Source organism: Eschrichtius robustus, chromosome 13 (genome assembly GCF_028021215.1).
Source record: "Eschrichtius robustus isolate mEscRob2 chromosome 13, mEscRob2.pri, whole genome shotgun sequence".
Taxonomy (NCBI): Eukaryota; Metazoa; Chordata; class Mammalia; order Artiodactyla; family Eschrichtiidae; genus Eschrichtius; species Eschrichtius robustus.
In genome coordinates, this window is record NC_090836.1 from 103,674,414 (window position 1) to 103,693,589 (window position 19,176).

Consider the following 19,176-nt stretch of genomic DNA (forward strand, 5'->3'; position numbering starts at 1 on the left):
AAATGACGAAGTTGATATACGTATTTTATCAACTTATCCAGAGTCATAAATGCTATGGAAAAGGCAGCGGAGCAGGTCCACGGGGCTCGGGGGCTGCAGCGGGGTGGGATGCCTCACGGACAAAGGCTGATGGCAACCTAGGAGCTGGGCAAAGGCCCTGGGGCACGAGCATCCCTGCGGAGCTTCAGGACAGGCAGAGGCCAGCAGGGCTAGAGCAGGGGGAGTGCAGAGGGAGCTAAGAACCACGGAGGCGAGGCGGTGCCGGAGACTAGGAGGGCCGCAGTCCAGGCAGCCCCAGGCAGGGACGAGCGGCTACGGAGGCTCACCGCCTTGGACTCTCATCTAAGATGCCTCACGGCTCCGGGGCGCCCCTGCGGAGCCGTCGGGTGAGGCACAGACAGTACAAGGAGTCAGGAGCACGTGCTTCCGTGGACCCAGACCTCTGAGGCAGCACCGCTTCTGGCAAATGAGCCTAAAGCCCCGGCCCTCGGACCCCCTTCCACGGAACATTCTCTATCAGGCCTCCCAGGGCCCTTGGGTACCAGGGCAGACCCGCTGCAGGCCTGGCACCATCCACCCGGGCCCCCAAGACGCCATGCAGACCTGGGCCAAGGGGTCCCTGGGAAGGAGGGAGCCAGGCATGCTCCAGATGGAGGCCTGGGAATCAGCGGCTTCGCGGATCGGGTGCGGTCTGACGTCCACTGGTTTCCTGAGAAAGGCTGCACAAGGCGTGTGGCCAGAGAGGAAGCCGAGACGCGGGGACTGCTGGGGCCACAGGCTGGCGGGCAGGGAGGGCGGCCCCTTTCCACCCAGGAGCCGCTGCTCACACACAGGCACACGTGCACACGCTCCTGTGCACACACTCACACACATGCACCTGCCCTTTGAATGGGGCGTGGAGACAGGATGCAGACCCCACACTGCTGACACTTCGCTGTCGTCCCCACGTGAAGAAACGTCATCAACCCGGTCCGGAAAGATAAGGCATCACCGTGCCCTCCTGACTCAAAACCCGGAGACCAGAGCAGCTCCCGCCCATCCTGAAACAGTCCTGCCTAAGAGGGACTCGCTACCACCTTTGTCGCACTTTGGCCTTTGACCCCGGCCACTGCGGAGAGAGCCCAGCAGTCCTGGGGCACCAGCGGCCTAGCGACCTGGCCAAGCGTCCGGCTCCAGGTGGCCCCGGGCCCTACCGCCCGCGGGGCTCTGCTCCATCAGCACCTGCGACAGGACTGGACCTGGCCCTTCAGGAAACGCCTCTGCCACACCTGCCTGGGACAGGGTTCTCCTCGGGTCCCCAGGCTGTAGGTTCAGGGGACGGGTTGCACTCACCCTGGACCTGCGGACCATATACCGTGGAGCCAACTCTGGCACAACTGCGTTTCCACACCCAGGAGATAGCCCGTCCCCGATTCCCACTCGCACAGCCACCGGCTCCTCCGACCACGTGCTACCCCGTGCGAGCACCCCCAGCCGAGTGACCAGGGGGCATGTGGCGCCCCCGGCCGCCGGGGGCTGCAGCCAGACTGACTCCTGCTCCAAGAACCCGACTCTCCCCCGACCTGCCCGCCAGGAAAGGCAGTGGGCGCTGCAGAAACGGACCCCGGCAGCCACGTCCTTGCAGGGGGCGTACCCCAGGATCTCAGCGTCCGAGCTCTGGAGCAGCCCCCCCACCTGCCCCCGACTGCCGTCTCTGAACTGGGGACAACACCAGATGGCTCCAAGGGCTCTGGTGAGGATTACTTGAGGCGGTAAGCACAGCGCTACAGGCACGAGAACGTCAGTCTAGGCATACACAGTTCTGACCAAGGTGAAGCAGGCGCACAACCGCCTATCCCTCCTCTGATGGTGACCAAGAGGTCTGGACAAGATGGGAGGCAGACAGTTAACTGAAGGCGCCAAAAGCAAAGAGCGGCGGGCCAGTGGCCGGAGCATCACCCACGCAGAAGGAGCGGCGCCCTGCAGTCTTCCAGAGCCGTCCTCTCCTCTCCATCCCCAGCTCTGAGCCAAGGGCAGCCTGAGATCTAGGACGGCTCGCCGGATGCGGACAGCGAACACCCAGCCCTCTGTCCAGAGGAGCCAGAGCGTGGCCGGCAGGGCTGGGGAAGGGCGTCCTGGCTCTGCCCGTGAACTGACACACGCCGGGCTCCCTCCCGGCCTCCGCGTGCTGAACCGCGGGAAGCACAGAGGAGCCTTGGGAGCCGAAGTGCCAAGTGTGCCAGCTCCCCGGCCCCGGACTCACCCCTGAGTGACAAACACCAGGGTGGCCCCCCGCAGCGTGAAAAAGGCCTTGAGAGCTGGACTGATGTGGAAACCCCTCCCACAACGTGAGACCGACTTGCCGTCTGTGTACAACCAGGCTGAGCACCTGCCTAAGAAAAGAAAATTCTCCAAAGGACTTTGATGGGACCCAGAGCCTTACAAAGAAATATGAAAAATGTCCAGGGTACAAAATTAATCAGCACACCAAGAACCAGAAAACGCTGACATGCCCAAGGGAAAGACAGTCCACAGACGCCCGGCCTGAGATGACCCAGATGTCGGAGGCATGAGACAAAAACTTTAACGCGGTCGGTATAACCGTGCTCGGTGAGGTACAGCTGAACATTCTTAAAATGAACGGAAAGATGACAGAAGTTCCCAGGGGAGAAAAATAAACTATTAGAAGGAACCAAATGGAAGCTTTAAAACTGAAAGTACAGCATCTGAAATAAAACATCCACCAGCTGGGCTCAGTAGCGGAGTGGGGGTGACAGAGGAAAGCCAGTGAAGCTGAACAGGTCAGTAGGAATAATCTGTTTTGAATAACAGAGAGAAAAAATATTTTAAAAAATACACAGGGACCTTCCACTGCTGAGATGATGGACAAGGTGTGCTTTTCCCCGTTCCTCCGCTGAGCCATGTGTCACACAAACGCAGGGAGACTCTGAAAGGTGGGGAGAAGGAGGAAGCTGGCCGGGGACCTCGGGACCAGGGAAGGACAGTGGGTGAGTTCCCTGGGTTTCCTTTTGCCTCATGCGTCCCAGATTTGAAGAATCCAGCAACCCGGAAATGCCAGTGGGTACAAACCAAAAACCCCAACAAAGAGTGCCCTCTCTGGCCAAAGGACCAGGGGAAGGACAGCCCAGTAAGACAGGAAACTTCTAGACAAACACACAGAAAACCTGGCCCCATGCCCACACGCCAGCAAAGTCCACCTGGGAGCCTAGACTTCCACCCTCAGGGGTGTAGGGAGGCACCCGACACTCCCCACCAGGGTGGCGTGAGGGAAGGCATGCAGGGAGCCAGGACTTTCATCCCAGCCAGCTGGTAACGAGCCTCACTCCCCACAGGGGTCGGTGGAGACAAAGAGGAAGTGGACTTCACCTTCACTCAGCAGTAGTGGGGTGGTGTCAGGGGAGACCTAGGGGAAAGTCAGGATTTTCACCACCACCCACCTCCACCCACCCAGGTGTCAGGAGACCCTTGGAGAGCAGTTGCGAGGCACCCCTACCCCTTCCAGCCAAGGGGGTCTCTGTGCAGGCCTAGTGGGGGGCCGGAAGTCCTAGCCCACCCAGCATCAATGAGGAGCCCCTCCCCCCCCCCGATTGTCAACAGGGCCGAGGGGAACCTGGACTTCTTCCCCCACCTGGCAGTAACTAGTCTCCCTCTTCCCTGATGCAGCAGTGTCAGAGAGGGCAAGCTAAAAGAGGAAATTTAAATAAGATCCAAAATTTCATAACACAGTACAAAAATGTCCAGGTTTCAATCTAAAATCAATCACCATGCCAAGAACTAGGAAGATCTCAAAATGAGAGAAAAAAAGACAATTGCTGGATGCCAACACTGAGATGACAAAGATGTTAGGATTGTCTGACAAGGACCTTAAAGCAGCCACTGTGAAAAGGCTTCACGAACAATTACACACTTGAGACAATTGAAGACATATAAAGACTCAGCAAAGAAAAAAGTCTTAGCAAAGAAGTAGAAGACATAGGGACTTCCCTGGCAGTCCAGTGGTAAGGAATCCGCCTTCTAATGCAGGGAATGCGGGTTCGACCCCTGGTTGGGAAACTTAAGATCCCACAGGCTGCAGGGCAACTAAGCCCATAAGCCACAACTACTGAGCCCTTGCGCCTCAACTAGAAGGCCCGTATGCCACAAACTACAGAGCCCACGTGCCCTGGAGCCTGTGCACCACAACTAGAGAGAAGCCCGCATGCCTCAACAAAGATCGCGCATGCCGCAACTAAGACCCGATGCAGCCAAAAATAAATAAATAATAAATAAATCTTTAAAAAAGAAAAAAGAAATAGAAGATATAAAGAAGATCCAAATGGACATTTTAGAACTGAAAAATACAGTAACCAAAATAGAAAACAAACAGGTGGACTCAACAGCAGAACGGAGGGACAGAGGAAAGAATCAGTGAACTGGAAGATGGGACAACAGAAATGACTCAAATTGAACAGCAGAGGAAAACAGAATTAAAAACAAAAACAAAACAAAAAAACACAAAACGAACAGAGCCTCAGAGACCTGTGGGATTATAATGGAGGATCCAACATGTGTGTCACTACAGTCTCAGAAGTAGAGAAGGAGAGGGGCTGAAAAAGTACTCAAAAAATAATGGCTGAAAACTTCCCAAATTTGACAAAAGGCATAACCTCAAATACGATTAATCCAAAGAAATCCAGTCCAAGACACGTTACAGTCTGGATTCTGAAAATCAAGTACAAGGAAAAGAATGTTCACATCAGCGAGAGAGAAACAACACCTTACCTACAGGTGAGAAAAATCTGAATGACAGTGGATTTCTCCTCAGAAACCATGGCAGCCAGAGGAAGTGGCACAATATTTTTCCAGTGCTGAAAAGAAAAGAATGGTCAACCTGGAATCTTACACCCAGCAAAAATATCCTTTAGGGATAAAGGAGAAATTAAGACATTCTCAGATGAAGAAAAACTAAGAGCACTTGTTGCCAGCAGACCTATCATAAAAGAAAGGATGCAGGAAGTAGAAACGAAGTGATAAGAGTCCTGGGGGGGAAAAAAAAAGGAAGAAAGAACAGAGTAAGCAAAGATATGGGTAAACACAATAGGATTTCCTTCTCTTCCTGACTTTTCTTAATTATGTTTCCGGGTGGAAGAGAAAATTATAACACCAATGTGGTTCTAAACGCATGTAGAAGAAATAATTAAGACAATTTCATTATAAAACGGGAGAGTAAAGCGATGCAGAGAGGTAAGGTTTCTGCACTTCACTCAAACTGGTAAAATGGCAGCACCACAAGATTGGGATGAGATACGTATATATAGACCAATATCTTGGGCAACCACTCCACCTCTATACAAAGAGGTGCACTCAAAAACAGTACGGAGAGCCTCAACCACCAGAGGGCAGACAACAGAAGCAAGAAAAACTACAATCCTGCAGCCTGTGGACCAAAAACCACAGTTACAGAAAGATAGAGAAGATGAAAAGGCAGAGGGCTATGTACCAGATGAAGGAACAAGAAAAAACCCCAGAAAAACAACTAAATGAAGTGGAGATAGGCAACCTTCCAGAAAAAGAATTCAGAATAATGATAGTGAAGATGATCCAGGACCTCGGAATAAGAATGGAGGCAAAGACTGAGAAGATGCAAGAAATGATTAACAAAGACCTAGAAGAATTAAAGAACAAACAAACAGAGATGACCAATACAATAACTGAAATGAAAACTACACTAGAAGGAATCAATAGCAGAATAACTGAGGCAGAAGAACGGATAAGTGACCTGGAAGACAGAATGGTGGAATTCACTGCTGCGGAACAGACTAAAGAAAAAAGAATGAAAAGAAATGAAGACAGCCTAAGAGACCTCTGGGACAACATTAAACGCAACAACATTCGCATTATAGGGGTCCCAGAAGGAGAAGAGAGAGAGAAAGGACCCGAGAAAATATCTGAAGAGATTATAGTCGAAAACTTCCCTAACATGGGAAAGGAAATAGCCACCCAAGTCCAGGAAGCGCAGAGAGTCCCATACAGAATAAACCCAAGGAGAAACACGCCGAGACACATAGTAATCAAAGTGGCAAAAATTAAAGACAAAGAAAAATTATTGAAAGCAGCAAGGGAAAAACGACAAATAACATACAAGGGAACTCCCATAAGGTTAACAGCTGATTTCTCAGCAGAAACTCTGCAAGCCAGAAGGGAGTGGCATGATATACTTAAAGTGATGAAAGGGAAGAACCTACAACCAAGATTACTCTACCCGGCAAGGATCTCATTTAGATTTGACGGAGAAATCAAAAGCTTTACAGACGAGCAAAAGCTACGAGAATTCAGCACCACCAAACCAGCTCTACAACAAATGCTAAAGGAACTTCTCTAAGTGGGAAACACAAGAGAAGAAAAGGACCTACAAAAACAAACCCCAAACAATTAAGAAAATGGTCATAGGAACATACATATCGATAATTACCTTAAACGTGAATGGATTAAATGCCCCAACCAAAAGACACAGACTGGCTGAATGGATACAAAAACAAGACCCATATATATGCTGTCTACAAGAGACCCACTTCAGACCTAGGGACACATACAGACTGAAAGTGAGGGGATGGAAAAAGATATTCCATGCAAATGGAAATCAAAAGAAAGCTGGAGTAGCTATACTCATATCAGATAAAATAGACTTAAAAATAAAGAATGTTACAAGAGACAAGGAAGGACACTACATAACGATCCAGGGATCAATCCAAGAAGAAGATATAACAATTATAAATATATATGCACCCAACATAGGAGCACCTCAATACATAAGGCAACTGCTAACAGCTATAAAAGAGGAAATCGACAGTAACACAATAATAGTGGGGGACTTTAACACTTCACTTACACCAATGGACAGATCATCCAAAATGAAAATAAATAAGGAAACAGAAGCTTTAAATGACACAATAGACCAGATAGATTTAATTGATATATATAGGACATTCCATCCAAAAACAGCAGATTACACGTTCTTCTCAAGTGCGCACGGAACATTCTCCAGGATAGATCACATCTTGGGTCACAAATCAAGCCTCAGTAAATTTAAGAAAGTTGAAATCATATCAAGCATCTTTTCTGACCACAACGCTATGAGATTAGAAATGAATTACAGGGAAAAAAACGTAAAAAAGACAAACACATGGAGGCTAAACAATACGTTACTAAATAACCAAGAGATCACTGAAGAAATCAAAGAGGAAATCAAAAAATACCTAGAGACAAATGACAATGAAAACACGACGACCCAAAACCTATGGGATGCAGCAAAAGCGGTTCTAAGAGGGAAGTTTATAGCTATACAAGCCTACCTAAAGAAACAAGAAAAATCTCAAGTAAACAATCTAACCTTACACCTAAAGAAACTAGAGAAAGAAGAACAAACAAAACCCAAAGCTGGCAGAAGGAAAGAAATCATAAAGATCAGAGCAGAAATAAATGAAATAGAAACAAAGAAAACAATAGCAAAGATCAATAAAACTAAAAGTTGGTTCTTTGAGAAGATAAACAAAATTGATAAGCCATTAGCCAGACTCATCAAGAAAAAGAGGGAGAGGACTCAAATCAATAAAATCAGAAATGAAAAAGGAGAAGTTACAACAGACACTGCAGAAATACAAAGCATCCTAAGAGACTACTACAAGCAACTTTATGCCAACAAAATGGACAACCTGGAAGAAATGGACAAATTCTTAGAACGGTATAACCTTCCAAGACTGAATCAGGAAGAAATAGAAAATATGAACAGACCAATCACAAGTAATGAAATTGAAACTGTGATTAAAAATCTTCCAACAAACAAAAGTCCAGGACCAGATGGCTTCACAGGTGAATTCTATCAAACATTTAGAGAAGAGCTAACACCCATCCTTCTCAAACTCTTCCAAAGAATTGCAGAGGAAGGAACACTCCCAAACTCATTCTATGAGGCCACCATCACCCTGATACCAAAACCAGACAAAGACACTACAAAAAAAGAAAATTACAGACCAATATCACTGATGAATATAGATGCAAAAATCCTCAACAAAATACTAGCAAACAGAATCCAACAACACATTAAAAGGATCATACACCACGATCAAGTGGGATTTATCCCAGGGATGCAAGGATTCTTCAATATACGCAAATCAATCAATGTGATACACCATATTCACAAATTGAAGAAGAAAAACCATATGATCATCTCAATAGATGCAGAAAAAGCTTTCGACAAAATTCAACACCCATTTCTGATAAAAACTCTCCAGAAAGTGGGCATAGAGGGAACCTACCTCAACATAATAAAGGCCATATATGACAAACCCACAGCAAACATCATTCTCAATGGTGAAAAACTGAAAGCATTTCCTCTAAGATCAGGAACGAGACAAGGATGTCCACTCTCACCACTATTATTCAACATAGTTCTGGAAGTCCTAGCCACGGCAATCAGAGAAGAAAAAGAAATAAAAGGAATACAAATTGGAAAAGAAGAAGTAACACTGTCACTCTTTGCGGATGACATGATACTATACATAGAGAATCCTAAAACTGCCACCAGAAAACTGCTAGAGCTAATTAATGAATATGGTAAAGTTGCAGGATACAAAATTAATGCACAGAAATCTCTTGCATTCCTATACACTAATGATGAAAAATCTGAAAGAGAAATTATGGAAACACTCCCATTTACCATTGCAACAAAAAGAATAAAATACCTAGGAATAAACCTACCTAGGGAGACAAAAGACCTGTATGCAGAAAACTATAAGACACTGATGAAAGAAATTAAAGATGATACCAACATATGGAGAGATATACCATGTTCTTGGATTGGAAGAATCAACATTGTGAAAATGAGTATACTACCCAAAGCAATCTACAGATTCAATGCAATCCCTATCAAATTACCAATGGCATTTTTTACGGAGCTAGAACAAATCATCTTAAAATTTGTATGGAGACACAAAAGACCCCGAATAGCCAACGCAGTCTTGAGGCAAAAAAATGGAGCTGGAGGAATCAGACTCCCTGACTTCAGACTCCACTACAAAGCTACAGTAATCAAGACAATATGGTACTGGCACAAAAACAGAAACATAGATCAATGGAACAAGATAGAAAGCCCAGAGATTAACCCACGCACCTATGGTCAACTAATCTATGACAAAGGAGGCAAAGATATACAATGGAGAAAAGACAGTCTCTTCAATAAGTGGTGCTGGGAAAACTGGACAGCTACATGTAAAAGAATGAAATTAGACTACTCCCTAACACCATACACAAAAATAAACTCAAAATGGATTAGAGACCTAAATATAAGACTGGACACTATAAAACTCTTAGAGGAAAACATAGGAAGAACACTCTTTGACATAAATCACAGCAAGATCTTTTTTGATCCACCTCCTAGAGTAATGGAAATAAAAACAAAAATAAACAAGTGGGACCTAATGAAACTTCAAAGCTTTTGCACAGCAAAGGAAACCATAAACAAGACGAAAAGACAACCCTCAGAATGGGAGAAAATACTTGCAAATGAATCAACGGACAAAGGATTAATCTCCAAAATATATAAACAGCTCATTCAGCTCAATATCAAAGAAACAAACACCCCAATCCAAAAATGGGCAGAAGACCTAAATAGACATTTCTCCAAAGAAGACATACAGACGGCCACGAAGCACATGAAAAGATGCTCAACATCACTAATTATTAGAGAAATGCAAATCAAAACTACAATGAGGTATCACCTCACTCCTGTTAGAATGGGCATCATCAGAAAATCTACAAACAACAAATGCTGGAGAGGGTGTGGAGAAAAGGGAACCCTCTTGCACTGTTGGTGGGAATGTAAATTGATACAGCCACTATGGAGAACAATATGGAGGTTCCTTAAAAAACTAAAAATAGAATTACCATATGACCCAGCAATCCCACTACTGGGCATATACCCAGAGAAAACCGTAATTCAAAAAGACACATGCACCCGAATGTTCATTGCAGCACTATTTACAATAGCCAGGTCATGGAAGCAACCTAAATGCCCATCAGCAGACGAATGGATAAAGAAGTTGTGGTACATATATACAATGGAATATCACTCAGCCATAAAAAGGAACGAAATTGAGTCATTTGTTGAGACGTGGATGGATCTAGAGACTGTCATACAGAGTGAAGTAAGTCAGAAAGAGAAAAACAAATATCGTATATTAATGCATGTATGTGGAACCTAGAAAAATGGTACAGATGAGCCAGTTTGCAGGGCAGAAGTTGAGACACAGATGTAGAGAATGGACATATGGACACCAAGGGGGGAAAACTGCGGTGAGGTGGGGGATGGTGGTGTGCTGAATTGGGCGATTGGGATTGACATGTATACAGCGATGTGTATAAAATTGATGCCTGATAAGAACCTGCAGTATAAAAAAACAAACAAAACAACTAATACTAAACTTTCATTGGGTTATTTGTATGGAAATATGTTAATATAAATGTTTCAGACATTACATGAAATTTCTAAAAATCTTATATTTGTATTTGTATGGAAATATGTATGGAAATATGTTAATATAAATGTTTCAGACATTACATGAAATTTCTAAAAATCTTATATGTTCTGGTATAATGTTATAAGTAATAATCCTAGTTATTACTTTAAAATGTATATCTCAGAAATAATTAATTTTCTTGTCAACTGCATTATTATGAACTTTCATCAAATCTTTAACCGTGGTCATTTTTAAGTCTTTTGTCATTTACAGACAGTTCTGGGTGTACTCTGATGATTTTGCAAGTATGTTCCTATAAAAGGGTTCCATCTTCAAGAAATTCATGGAAAAGACTCTGACAAGTACAGGTTTCTGGTAACTGACTGTACTGCTGAACTGAATGAATAAGCATTTTCAGAACTCTAATGAAAAACTGATGAACTCATAAAAGTGCTAACAAAAGATCAAGATGAAAAAAAAAAAAATTAATTACATGGGACTGAGTGAACTGATGAGGATGAGTATAATTTTTGTGACTTTCTGTCTGAATTAAAAAAAAAAAAAATCCCACAAGGACTCAGAGGCAAAGAATATACAAATCAATTTTCACTGCAAAGTAAAGGAGCTGTTACAGTGGAGGATTACTGGACTGAATGTCAATATTATGACATAGTATGAGTGTGTTTCATGTTTGGTAATTGCAATCATCGTTGCTTTTGTTGTGGTCATCCATGTACAATGCTTGGTGTCAGTCTATTTATCTCTTGTAAAAATAAAATACAGTGTGTGTGTGTGAAAAAAAAAACCAACAAACCATTGAACTGTGTACTTTAAGTGGGAGAATTGTGTGATATGTTATCTCAATAAAGTGGTAAAAAAAAAAAACAAAAAAAAACAGTACGGATATTTTACCACAATAAACAGCTAATAAAAAAGATGAAGATAGGGCTTCCTTGGTGGCGCAGTGGTTGAGAATCTGCCTGCCAATGCAGGGGACACGGGTTCGAGCCCTGGTCTGGGAAGATCCCACATGCCGCGGAGCAACTAGGCCCGTGAGCCACAATTACTGAGCCTGCGCGTCTGGAGCCTGTGCTCTGCAACAAGAGAGGCCGCGATAGTGAGAGGCCTGCGCACCGCGATGAAGAGTGGCCCCCACTTGCCGCAACTAGAGAAAGCCCTCGTACAGAAACGAAGACCCAATGCAGCCATAAATAAATAAAAATAAATAAAATTAAAAAAAAAAAAAGATGAAGATATATAGACAAATGGAATTCTAAAAAAATATTTTTAAGTAATTCACAGGAAGGCAGGGAAAAACAGAGAAACGAAAATCAGAAAACAAAAAATAAAATGGCAGACTTAAGCCCTAATATATTTACATTAAAAAGACATAGATTGGCTTACTTAATTAAAAAACATGAGTCAACCCTATGCAGTCTAAAGAAACTCACTTCAAATCTAATGATCTAAGCAGGTTGAAAGTAAAAGGATGGAAAAGACGTGTGGAGCAGGAGTGGCCGTGTCAATCAATAAAGTAGACTCCAGAACAAATACAATGATCAGAGACAGAGAAGGGCATTACACAACGAAAAAAGGGTCAATCCAAAATGAAGACATAGCAATCCTGAATGTGAATGCACCAAACAACAGAGCAGGAAAACGCATAATGATGAATAATGGTTTAGAGCAGGGTCGGCAAACTGCAGGCCAAATTCAGCTTGCTGCCCGCTTTTGTAAATAAAGTTTTATTGGCACACGGCCACGTGCATTCACTCTCATGCTGCCTACAGCAGCTTTTGTGCTAAAACAGCAGAGCTGAGAAGTTGTGACCCACAGAGTCTAAAATAATTGCTATCTGGCTTTTGAAGAAAATGTTTGCTGACCTATTTTAGAGTAACAAATAAAAGTTAACCTTGGAATTATCTCAGATTACAATATTTATGACCACGTTCGCCTACTGTTAAGTCACGGTAACCTGACCATAACTGAGGCAGGTGCCTAGAGAGACAGATGGCAGGCAGGACTGCTGTTTTCCTGACATCTGCTTTCGAAACCACAAAAGCCGGTATGTCTCTTCCGACGGTGAATCACATGCAAATCTAGAATGAGATTCTATTTTTTTTCTGAAACAGGTAGACAGGATTGCCATTTATTTCCTATTCAAATATACTGAGATTCCTCCTATCAAACTGTGCAGGTCATTAGCTTTACATCATCTGACACTATCTACAGCACTTTTGACTTCCTCACGGGGCATAACTAAGACACATCAGGGGATACTGAAACACAGGACTACAGGATCTGTGGTGTTTATGCTTTAGGGGATTCTATAGAATTTGTGGGCTTTACACAAACCATTCAGCTTCCCAGCCACTTCCAATGGTTTTAAACCCACATCCTCCAGAGAAAAGTCAAGGTGCTGGGAGAGCAAACAGCAAAGCAACCACTCCCCCCCATGTTCTCCTGCCAGTGGCAGCGGTGACCCCTGGACATGCTGCATCCCATAGAGCCGGAGCCCAGTCCCGAGGCGGCCTCCACTCACCACGTGGCCAGGGGCAGGCCACACCTCACCTCCCATATGCGGCCATCCATGCAGGTTATTCAGTACCTGCCGTGCATAGGCACACGAGGAGCCCCGGGAGAATGGGGACGGGGACACGAGGAGGGGGTCATCAGTATCTTAACAAACACATAGAAAATATATCTTCTAAAGCCTAAACCACAGTTCCTTAAGTACCTGTCTTTTTCCTTAGGACAGATGATCAAACGTGGCAAAGTCACCAAACTATACACTTAAAACGTGTGAATTTTATTGTACGCAAATTATGCCTCAATAAAGTTCACATTAAAAAAACCATGTTTTAAGAGAGTAAACAGTAATATGCATATTTGCACAGAAACAAACACCAAGTATTCACTGTTGAAGGTTAAGACTAAGGGTGATTCTTTTTCTGTGTGCTTTCTGTGCTTTCTAGATTTTACTAAATCAACATGAGTTACTTTTGTAAGCATAAAAAAACTTTTTAAGTATCTGTGGCTTCCCTACCTTTTGCTGGGCACTGCGTAGGGGCGTTGGGGACACTCTGTAAATATAGCAGTGACCTACCCAAGGAGCTCCCCATCAGCCCTGGGGCATCCCAGGTTCGGGGGGAGCTGCCAGAGGAAGGGGAGGGTTTCCTTCACAGGTGGAGCCTGGGCACTGCCCCACCCCACCCCAGGGTGCCAATACACTCCTCCCAGCCCCAACTCTAAAGGAACACATCCAGAGTCTCTTTTCCTGAACCCCGGGGTACAGCCCAGATGCAGTTTCAGTCTGTTTCAAGCTGAACTAGCCCGACCCACTGTGAGAAGGCTGGGTCCGGGTTTCCTGTTTTCAGTCTGCCCCACTTCCGACCAGGCTGGCGCCCCGGAGCCTCACAGCTTCCTTAAGAGCAGCTGTTCCTGGGTCCAGACAACGCTGCCCCCTGAAATCCAGGTCCCTCCTTTGCTCTCAACCGCTGAGCCCCCTCACACATGAAGGAGCGTGGGCCTGGATTAAAAGCCAGCTCCCTTCTGTACGTTACAGTCAATTGCAATCAGTTCACAACTTCCACTTTTCCCGTCTGAAAACAGGAGCGAGGCTGTGGAGAGACCGAGCGGGTCAGATGAAGCGGCTGCACCCAGAGCACGCGGCTGCCACGGGGCAGGTCCCTCCCCTGTCCTTCCTCGAAGGTGATCTCAATTCACTCCCTACCCCATCAGTCTGTTTTTGCACAACCCTCCCCTCCCTTCCCTCAATCCACAGTCCATCCCGGCAAGCGGACACACCTGGGACTGCGGCAGGCTGGGTCCTGCCACTCTGTAACTGAATCAAATGTCCCGTGGGCTGCTTCCCGTCTCCCTACTGCCAGGGCTGCTCTCAAGCATGGAATCATCTGACTCAGACGCCACTGCCCTGGGGATGCAGCTATGAGGAAAGCCCCGAGCTGCAGCAGCTGCGTCCCTGCACTGCTGACCCAGCGCTTTCCCAGGGTGGTGGGCTGCACAGGGGGTGCCAGGGCTCCCACAGCTCCGGCCTCTCTGGGGAGGGGACCAATCTCTTGCATACCAGTCCCTGTACAAAAGGGCCTTCACGGTTTGTAAGAGTGAAGCAACCACCGTCCCAGGGAAGAGGGCAGGCAGCTGTGCCAGTGAGGAGCCGCCCCGAAGCACGCCACCCAAAACCGAGGATCTGGGGACCGGAAACCATAACGGCAGCCGGCTGAGGATGCCAACGCCGAAAGCAGGCAAGGAGTGACCTCCCCACCGAGACGTCCCGGACGGGCGGGGTCTGTCCAGTGTCCACATCGCCGCTGTGGCCTGAGGGAGGCCACACCACCCGGTGCACAGCAGCTGGAGTTGGACCCACCACGCCTCAAACCCGGGTTCAACCACTAGTTGGGCCGGTTTCTGAAACTCTCTATATCCGTAAAATACAGGAGAAGCTGTCCCGCAGGAATGCATCATGTTTGAATGGGATACAGGGCAGAAGCACAGTGGCTGCGTCCAAGTGCCCCACGAAATGGCAGTGCCCCATCCTTAAGCCGAGAGGTTTACAGGAAAGCTCAAAAGCCCTCGGGGACAGGCCAGGCGTGACCTAGTCGTGTGGTGCCAGGAGGCCGGAGGATGACGTCCAAGGAATGACATGTCTTCCCAAGGGGACAACAGAAAGCTGGTAGAAGGGTAGAGTCTCAGACCCCTGGCCACAGATAAGCTCTCTGCAGACCATGCTTCTGGTGACGCCGAGGCTAGAAACCAAGAGTCCAAGACCACCCTTGACCTTGGCCCCAATTAACCGGCCAGCTCTGCCTCACCCCTCCCCCACCAGCAGAGCCACACAACCTCAGTGTCAGAAAGCACCCCCAGACCCATCGCAGCACCCCCGACTGCCCCCAAGGCATCTGAAAGCCATCCCAAACTCAGAACATCCACCAGAGAACCCTGACCTACACACCCCACCCCCCAATAATTAAAAACGAAATCCCTGCTTCTCCTGCAATTTCAGTAACTACAAACCTGGAATTCACGTTCCCCTGGCGCCGCTCATTCAGTACAGGCAGGCCCAGCCCTGCTCACCACCACTCCCACCTTCAGTCCCTCCTCTGTCTGCTCTCCTCCAAGCTGCCACAGGGATCCTTTCTCCAGGTTAAGATGGATAAAGCCCTCCAGGGGTCCCCATCTCAGCCCATGCCACCCAAACAGCCCCGTTTCCCCTCCCCCATCGCCCTCCGTTCCTGCAGTACCCCGTGGACGTCTGGCCTTGGCACTTGTGGTCTTCCTGCGAGGACCATCTCTTCCCAACGTGCACAGGTCCCTCCAGGGCTCTGGTCCAATGCCCCCCTGCAAATGAGGACTTCTGGGACCCCCTGCACCACAGCGACCTGCCCCCACCCTGCAGGGCTCTTCTGAGACATACACGCCCCTGTGTGTTCCCCTCTTGTCTCTCGCTCTAATGGAAAATGCTCCACTGCGGCAGGGACTTTGTCACGTGCGCTGAGCAGAGGCGAGGATTACCACCGCGCCCTTGCCGGACAGGCCCTCAATAAAACATTGCGAAAGACAAATGAATGAGATGGAAACACACCCACACTCGTCAGCCCTGGGCTTCCTCGCCAGCCATGGACGCCTCCCCCTTCTCACTGTCCAAAGGCGCCTCCTGTAATCCTCCTCCTCCTCCTGCCAGGGGTCAAATGACACCTCCTTGATAAGCCTCTGCCCACCCCTCTGCCGCCGCCGTCTCGGCCCAGGAAGCCGCTGGCCCCTTCTCCTTGGGGAGAGAGAGTGCCCTTTTTAGTTAAATCACACTTCTCCAAATCGGAGGGCCTCCGCAGGTCCTGCGTCCAGCCTGTTGCACCAGAATTAACACCCACACCAACCCCACCAGGGAGCACATCCCAGACAGAAGATAATGAGCCTGTCTTTCACTTTACAACAGGAATTCCTGACCCCGCTCTGGATCCCCGCTAACGAAATGCATCTGTACTCGGGTTAAACTCAAACCGAGTGCGGGGCGCCGGCACTCCCTCGGGATCCATCCGTAATCAGTCTCACAATCCATCCGGATGGTGCCTTTCAGATACTTGCAGGCCGGTCACGGAGACGCGACCCCGTCCAGGCGACACCTCCCGGGCCGCAGACCTCCCCCGCCGTCACCACCCCGCGCCTCGCCCTCCGGGGTCGCATCCTCGCCGGGACCGCAGGCGCCCGGGCTCTGGCCCTCCTCCCCCCACCCCCACCCCCGCCCCCGCCCCGGCGCTCGCTCTTTGTCACCCCGGTCCCGGAGTGTACACACCCTCGGCGCCCGGGACTCCTCCCTGCCAGCTGCTGCCGAGACCCCGGCCCCCATCTCCGGGCCTCCGGTCCCGGGGCCCCCGCCCGCCGGCCTCCCCGCCCCCTCCTCCCCGGCCCCTCCCTGCCCCGCCATCCCGGCCGAGCCCGCGGGCCGGCGGCGACACTCACCCGCGCCGGGGGCGCCGGCTTCGGGCCCCGGGCTCCGCCACCAGCGCAGCAGCGCCCGCGCGGGGTCCAGGCTCACTGCGCAGCGCTGCTGCTTCACCCACAGCACCGAGCGCAGCGGCTCCGCGGCCCCCATCGCGCCCAGCGCCCAAGGCGCCGCCGGGTCGGCCGGGCTGAGGGCGCCGGGCGGGCGCGCAGACGCCGAGGGGCGCTGGACCGTTAGCGGCCCCAGGAGCCCGGCCGGGTCGCGTCGGCGGCGGCGGCGGCGGCGGCGGCGGCGCGGCGTCGGCGGCGGCGCGGGGCGGGCGGGGCGCGCGGGTGGGCGGCGCTGCGTCACCCCGTACGCGGAGCGGCCGCGGGGGACCAGGCGAGGGACGGGGAGGGGGCGGAGCGGGGGAGGGAGAGGGGGTCGGGCTGAGGAGGAGGGCCGGACTCGGCGGACTGAGAGGGGGCTGGACGGGGGAGGGGAGGAGTCGGCCGGGGGAGGTGGGCGGGGCGAGGGGACGAGGAAAGGCCGCGAGGGGGACCGGGCGGTGGGACGGGGAGGGGACGAGGAGGGGGACGGACGAGGTGGGTGGCGAGCCGAGGAACCAAGGGGGGGGTCTGGGCGAGGGGACCTGAGAAGGGGGCCGGGCGTGGGGGGGGGGGGAGAGAGGAGGGAGCAGGGAACAGAGGAGGGGGCGGGGGAGGGGGCCGGGCGATCAAGGAGGGGGCTGGGCTGGGGTCGGGCCACGCGGACCGGGTGAGCTCGCCCGGGCGAGTCCGCAGGGCTTCGTTCTGGCCCGAGGAGGTGGCTTCCCCTTGCCGCCGATCCTGGGGTCCGGGCCGCCGTGGCCGGGGGCGTGGAGCTCAGTAGCGCCTCCCTGGTGGGTCGTCAGGACAGGCGGGGGCCTCCAGGGGCGCCGAAATGCTGCCTGGGCGGTCGTGCGGGTGTGGAGGAAGCCCACGGGCCTTGGGTGGGCTCCGCGCCCCACGCCTGTCCTCCTGCGGCCGCCCTGGGCAGCTTGACTTTGGGCGTCGGGCGGCATCTTGGATACCCCGTCTTCTCCTCTTGAAGGGCTGGCATGCACCCTCTGGAGGTGTGGACTGTGCTGGGGCCAGCATGGCACCGGGCACCCTCTCCTCTGCTTATAGGCCACCCTCGTGACCACCCAGGGAGGCAGGTGCTGCAGCACCCCTACACTCCTAAGGGGGCAGTTTTAGGCACTGGGGATTGAATGCCTAAAACTGGGTCAAAGGGCCCTGCCGGGCCTGCACACCTAGGATGAGGACAGATTCCCCCTGAGGAGGCACGTCCTGGTCACAGGTAGCAGAGGTGTGGCTCAGAGGCCTGCCAGGGTCCAGCCACCCTTTACTGCCCACTGGAGTATGTGTCTGGGCTGGGGGCTGCAGAGAGCAGCTAGGGGTCCCACACCCCAGGTTCTCATGGCCAGCCAGCCTGCAAGGGGAAGATGCTGGAGTATAAGCGGCCACCAGAGGGGAGGGAGGGGCCTGCAGGCTGGCAGGCAGGGAAGGCTGGCTGGAGGAAGCAGTCTTCCTCTTAGGGGCCTGGGAGGAAGCTGGGGGGGAGCAGGCAGCTGAGCCCTGCCCTCCCCTCCTGAGCAGGCCCAAGGAGAGGGGGGCTGCTGTTTTGAGCACTTTGCTGAGGCATCACCCTGGTGCCCCCGGATTCTCTTCCTCACCACCGTGCTCAGCTCAACCGTCCCCTGTCCGCAGGGGGCCTTCCCTGACCCCACCCCCACCCCCCCCCACCCCCCACCCCCGCTAAGTGCAGCACTCAGCCCAGCGAGGCTCCAGCCCTGCTCTCAGAGCGTGTCCGCCCCCTCAGCAGATGGCGGAAGGGCAGGCCTGCGGCCTCGCTGCCTGTGCCTGGCACTGGGGAGCCACAGGTACAGGTCTGATCCTGCCAGCTCCCTGTGATTCACTCCTGCTGGGAGCCCAGCCCCTGTTCAGGCTGGGTACAGGGAATCAGGAGCCAGGATAGGGCAGAAGGTGGGGTGTGAGTTCTAGCCCCTCCCTTGGGCAAGCCGGGCCTGATCTCCCAGCCCAGTAGGGCTGATGGCAACGGGGCTGCTGGTCTGAGGCTCCGAAAATGTGGATATGAAATGTGTTTGGAAGTCTCGCACCAGCACCTGGCGGGGAGCTGGTAACACACTGCTGCACGTGAGGAGGGATGCCAGGAAAGGGCCGGTGGGCAGGGACTCAGAAG

At 50.5% G+C, this 19,176-nt stretch overlaps 1 protein-coding gene across 1 annotated transcript in view; it reads right to left on the reverse strand.

The window, feature by feature from the left end:
- Positions 1–17,185, reverse strand: part of CERK (ceramide kinase) — a 58,150-nt gene extending 40,965 nt beyond the window's left edge. Inside the window, exon 1 of the mRNA XM_068560521.1 lies at positions 16,971–17,185. Coding sequence (XP_068416622.1) covers positions 16,971–17,103 — 133 coding nt within the window. The 5' untranslated portion in view covers positions 17,104–17,185. The remainder of the gene's footprint in view (positions 1–16,970) is intronic.
- Positions 17,186–19,176: the final 1,991 nt, after the last annotated feature.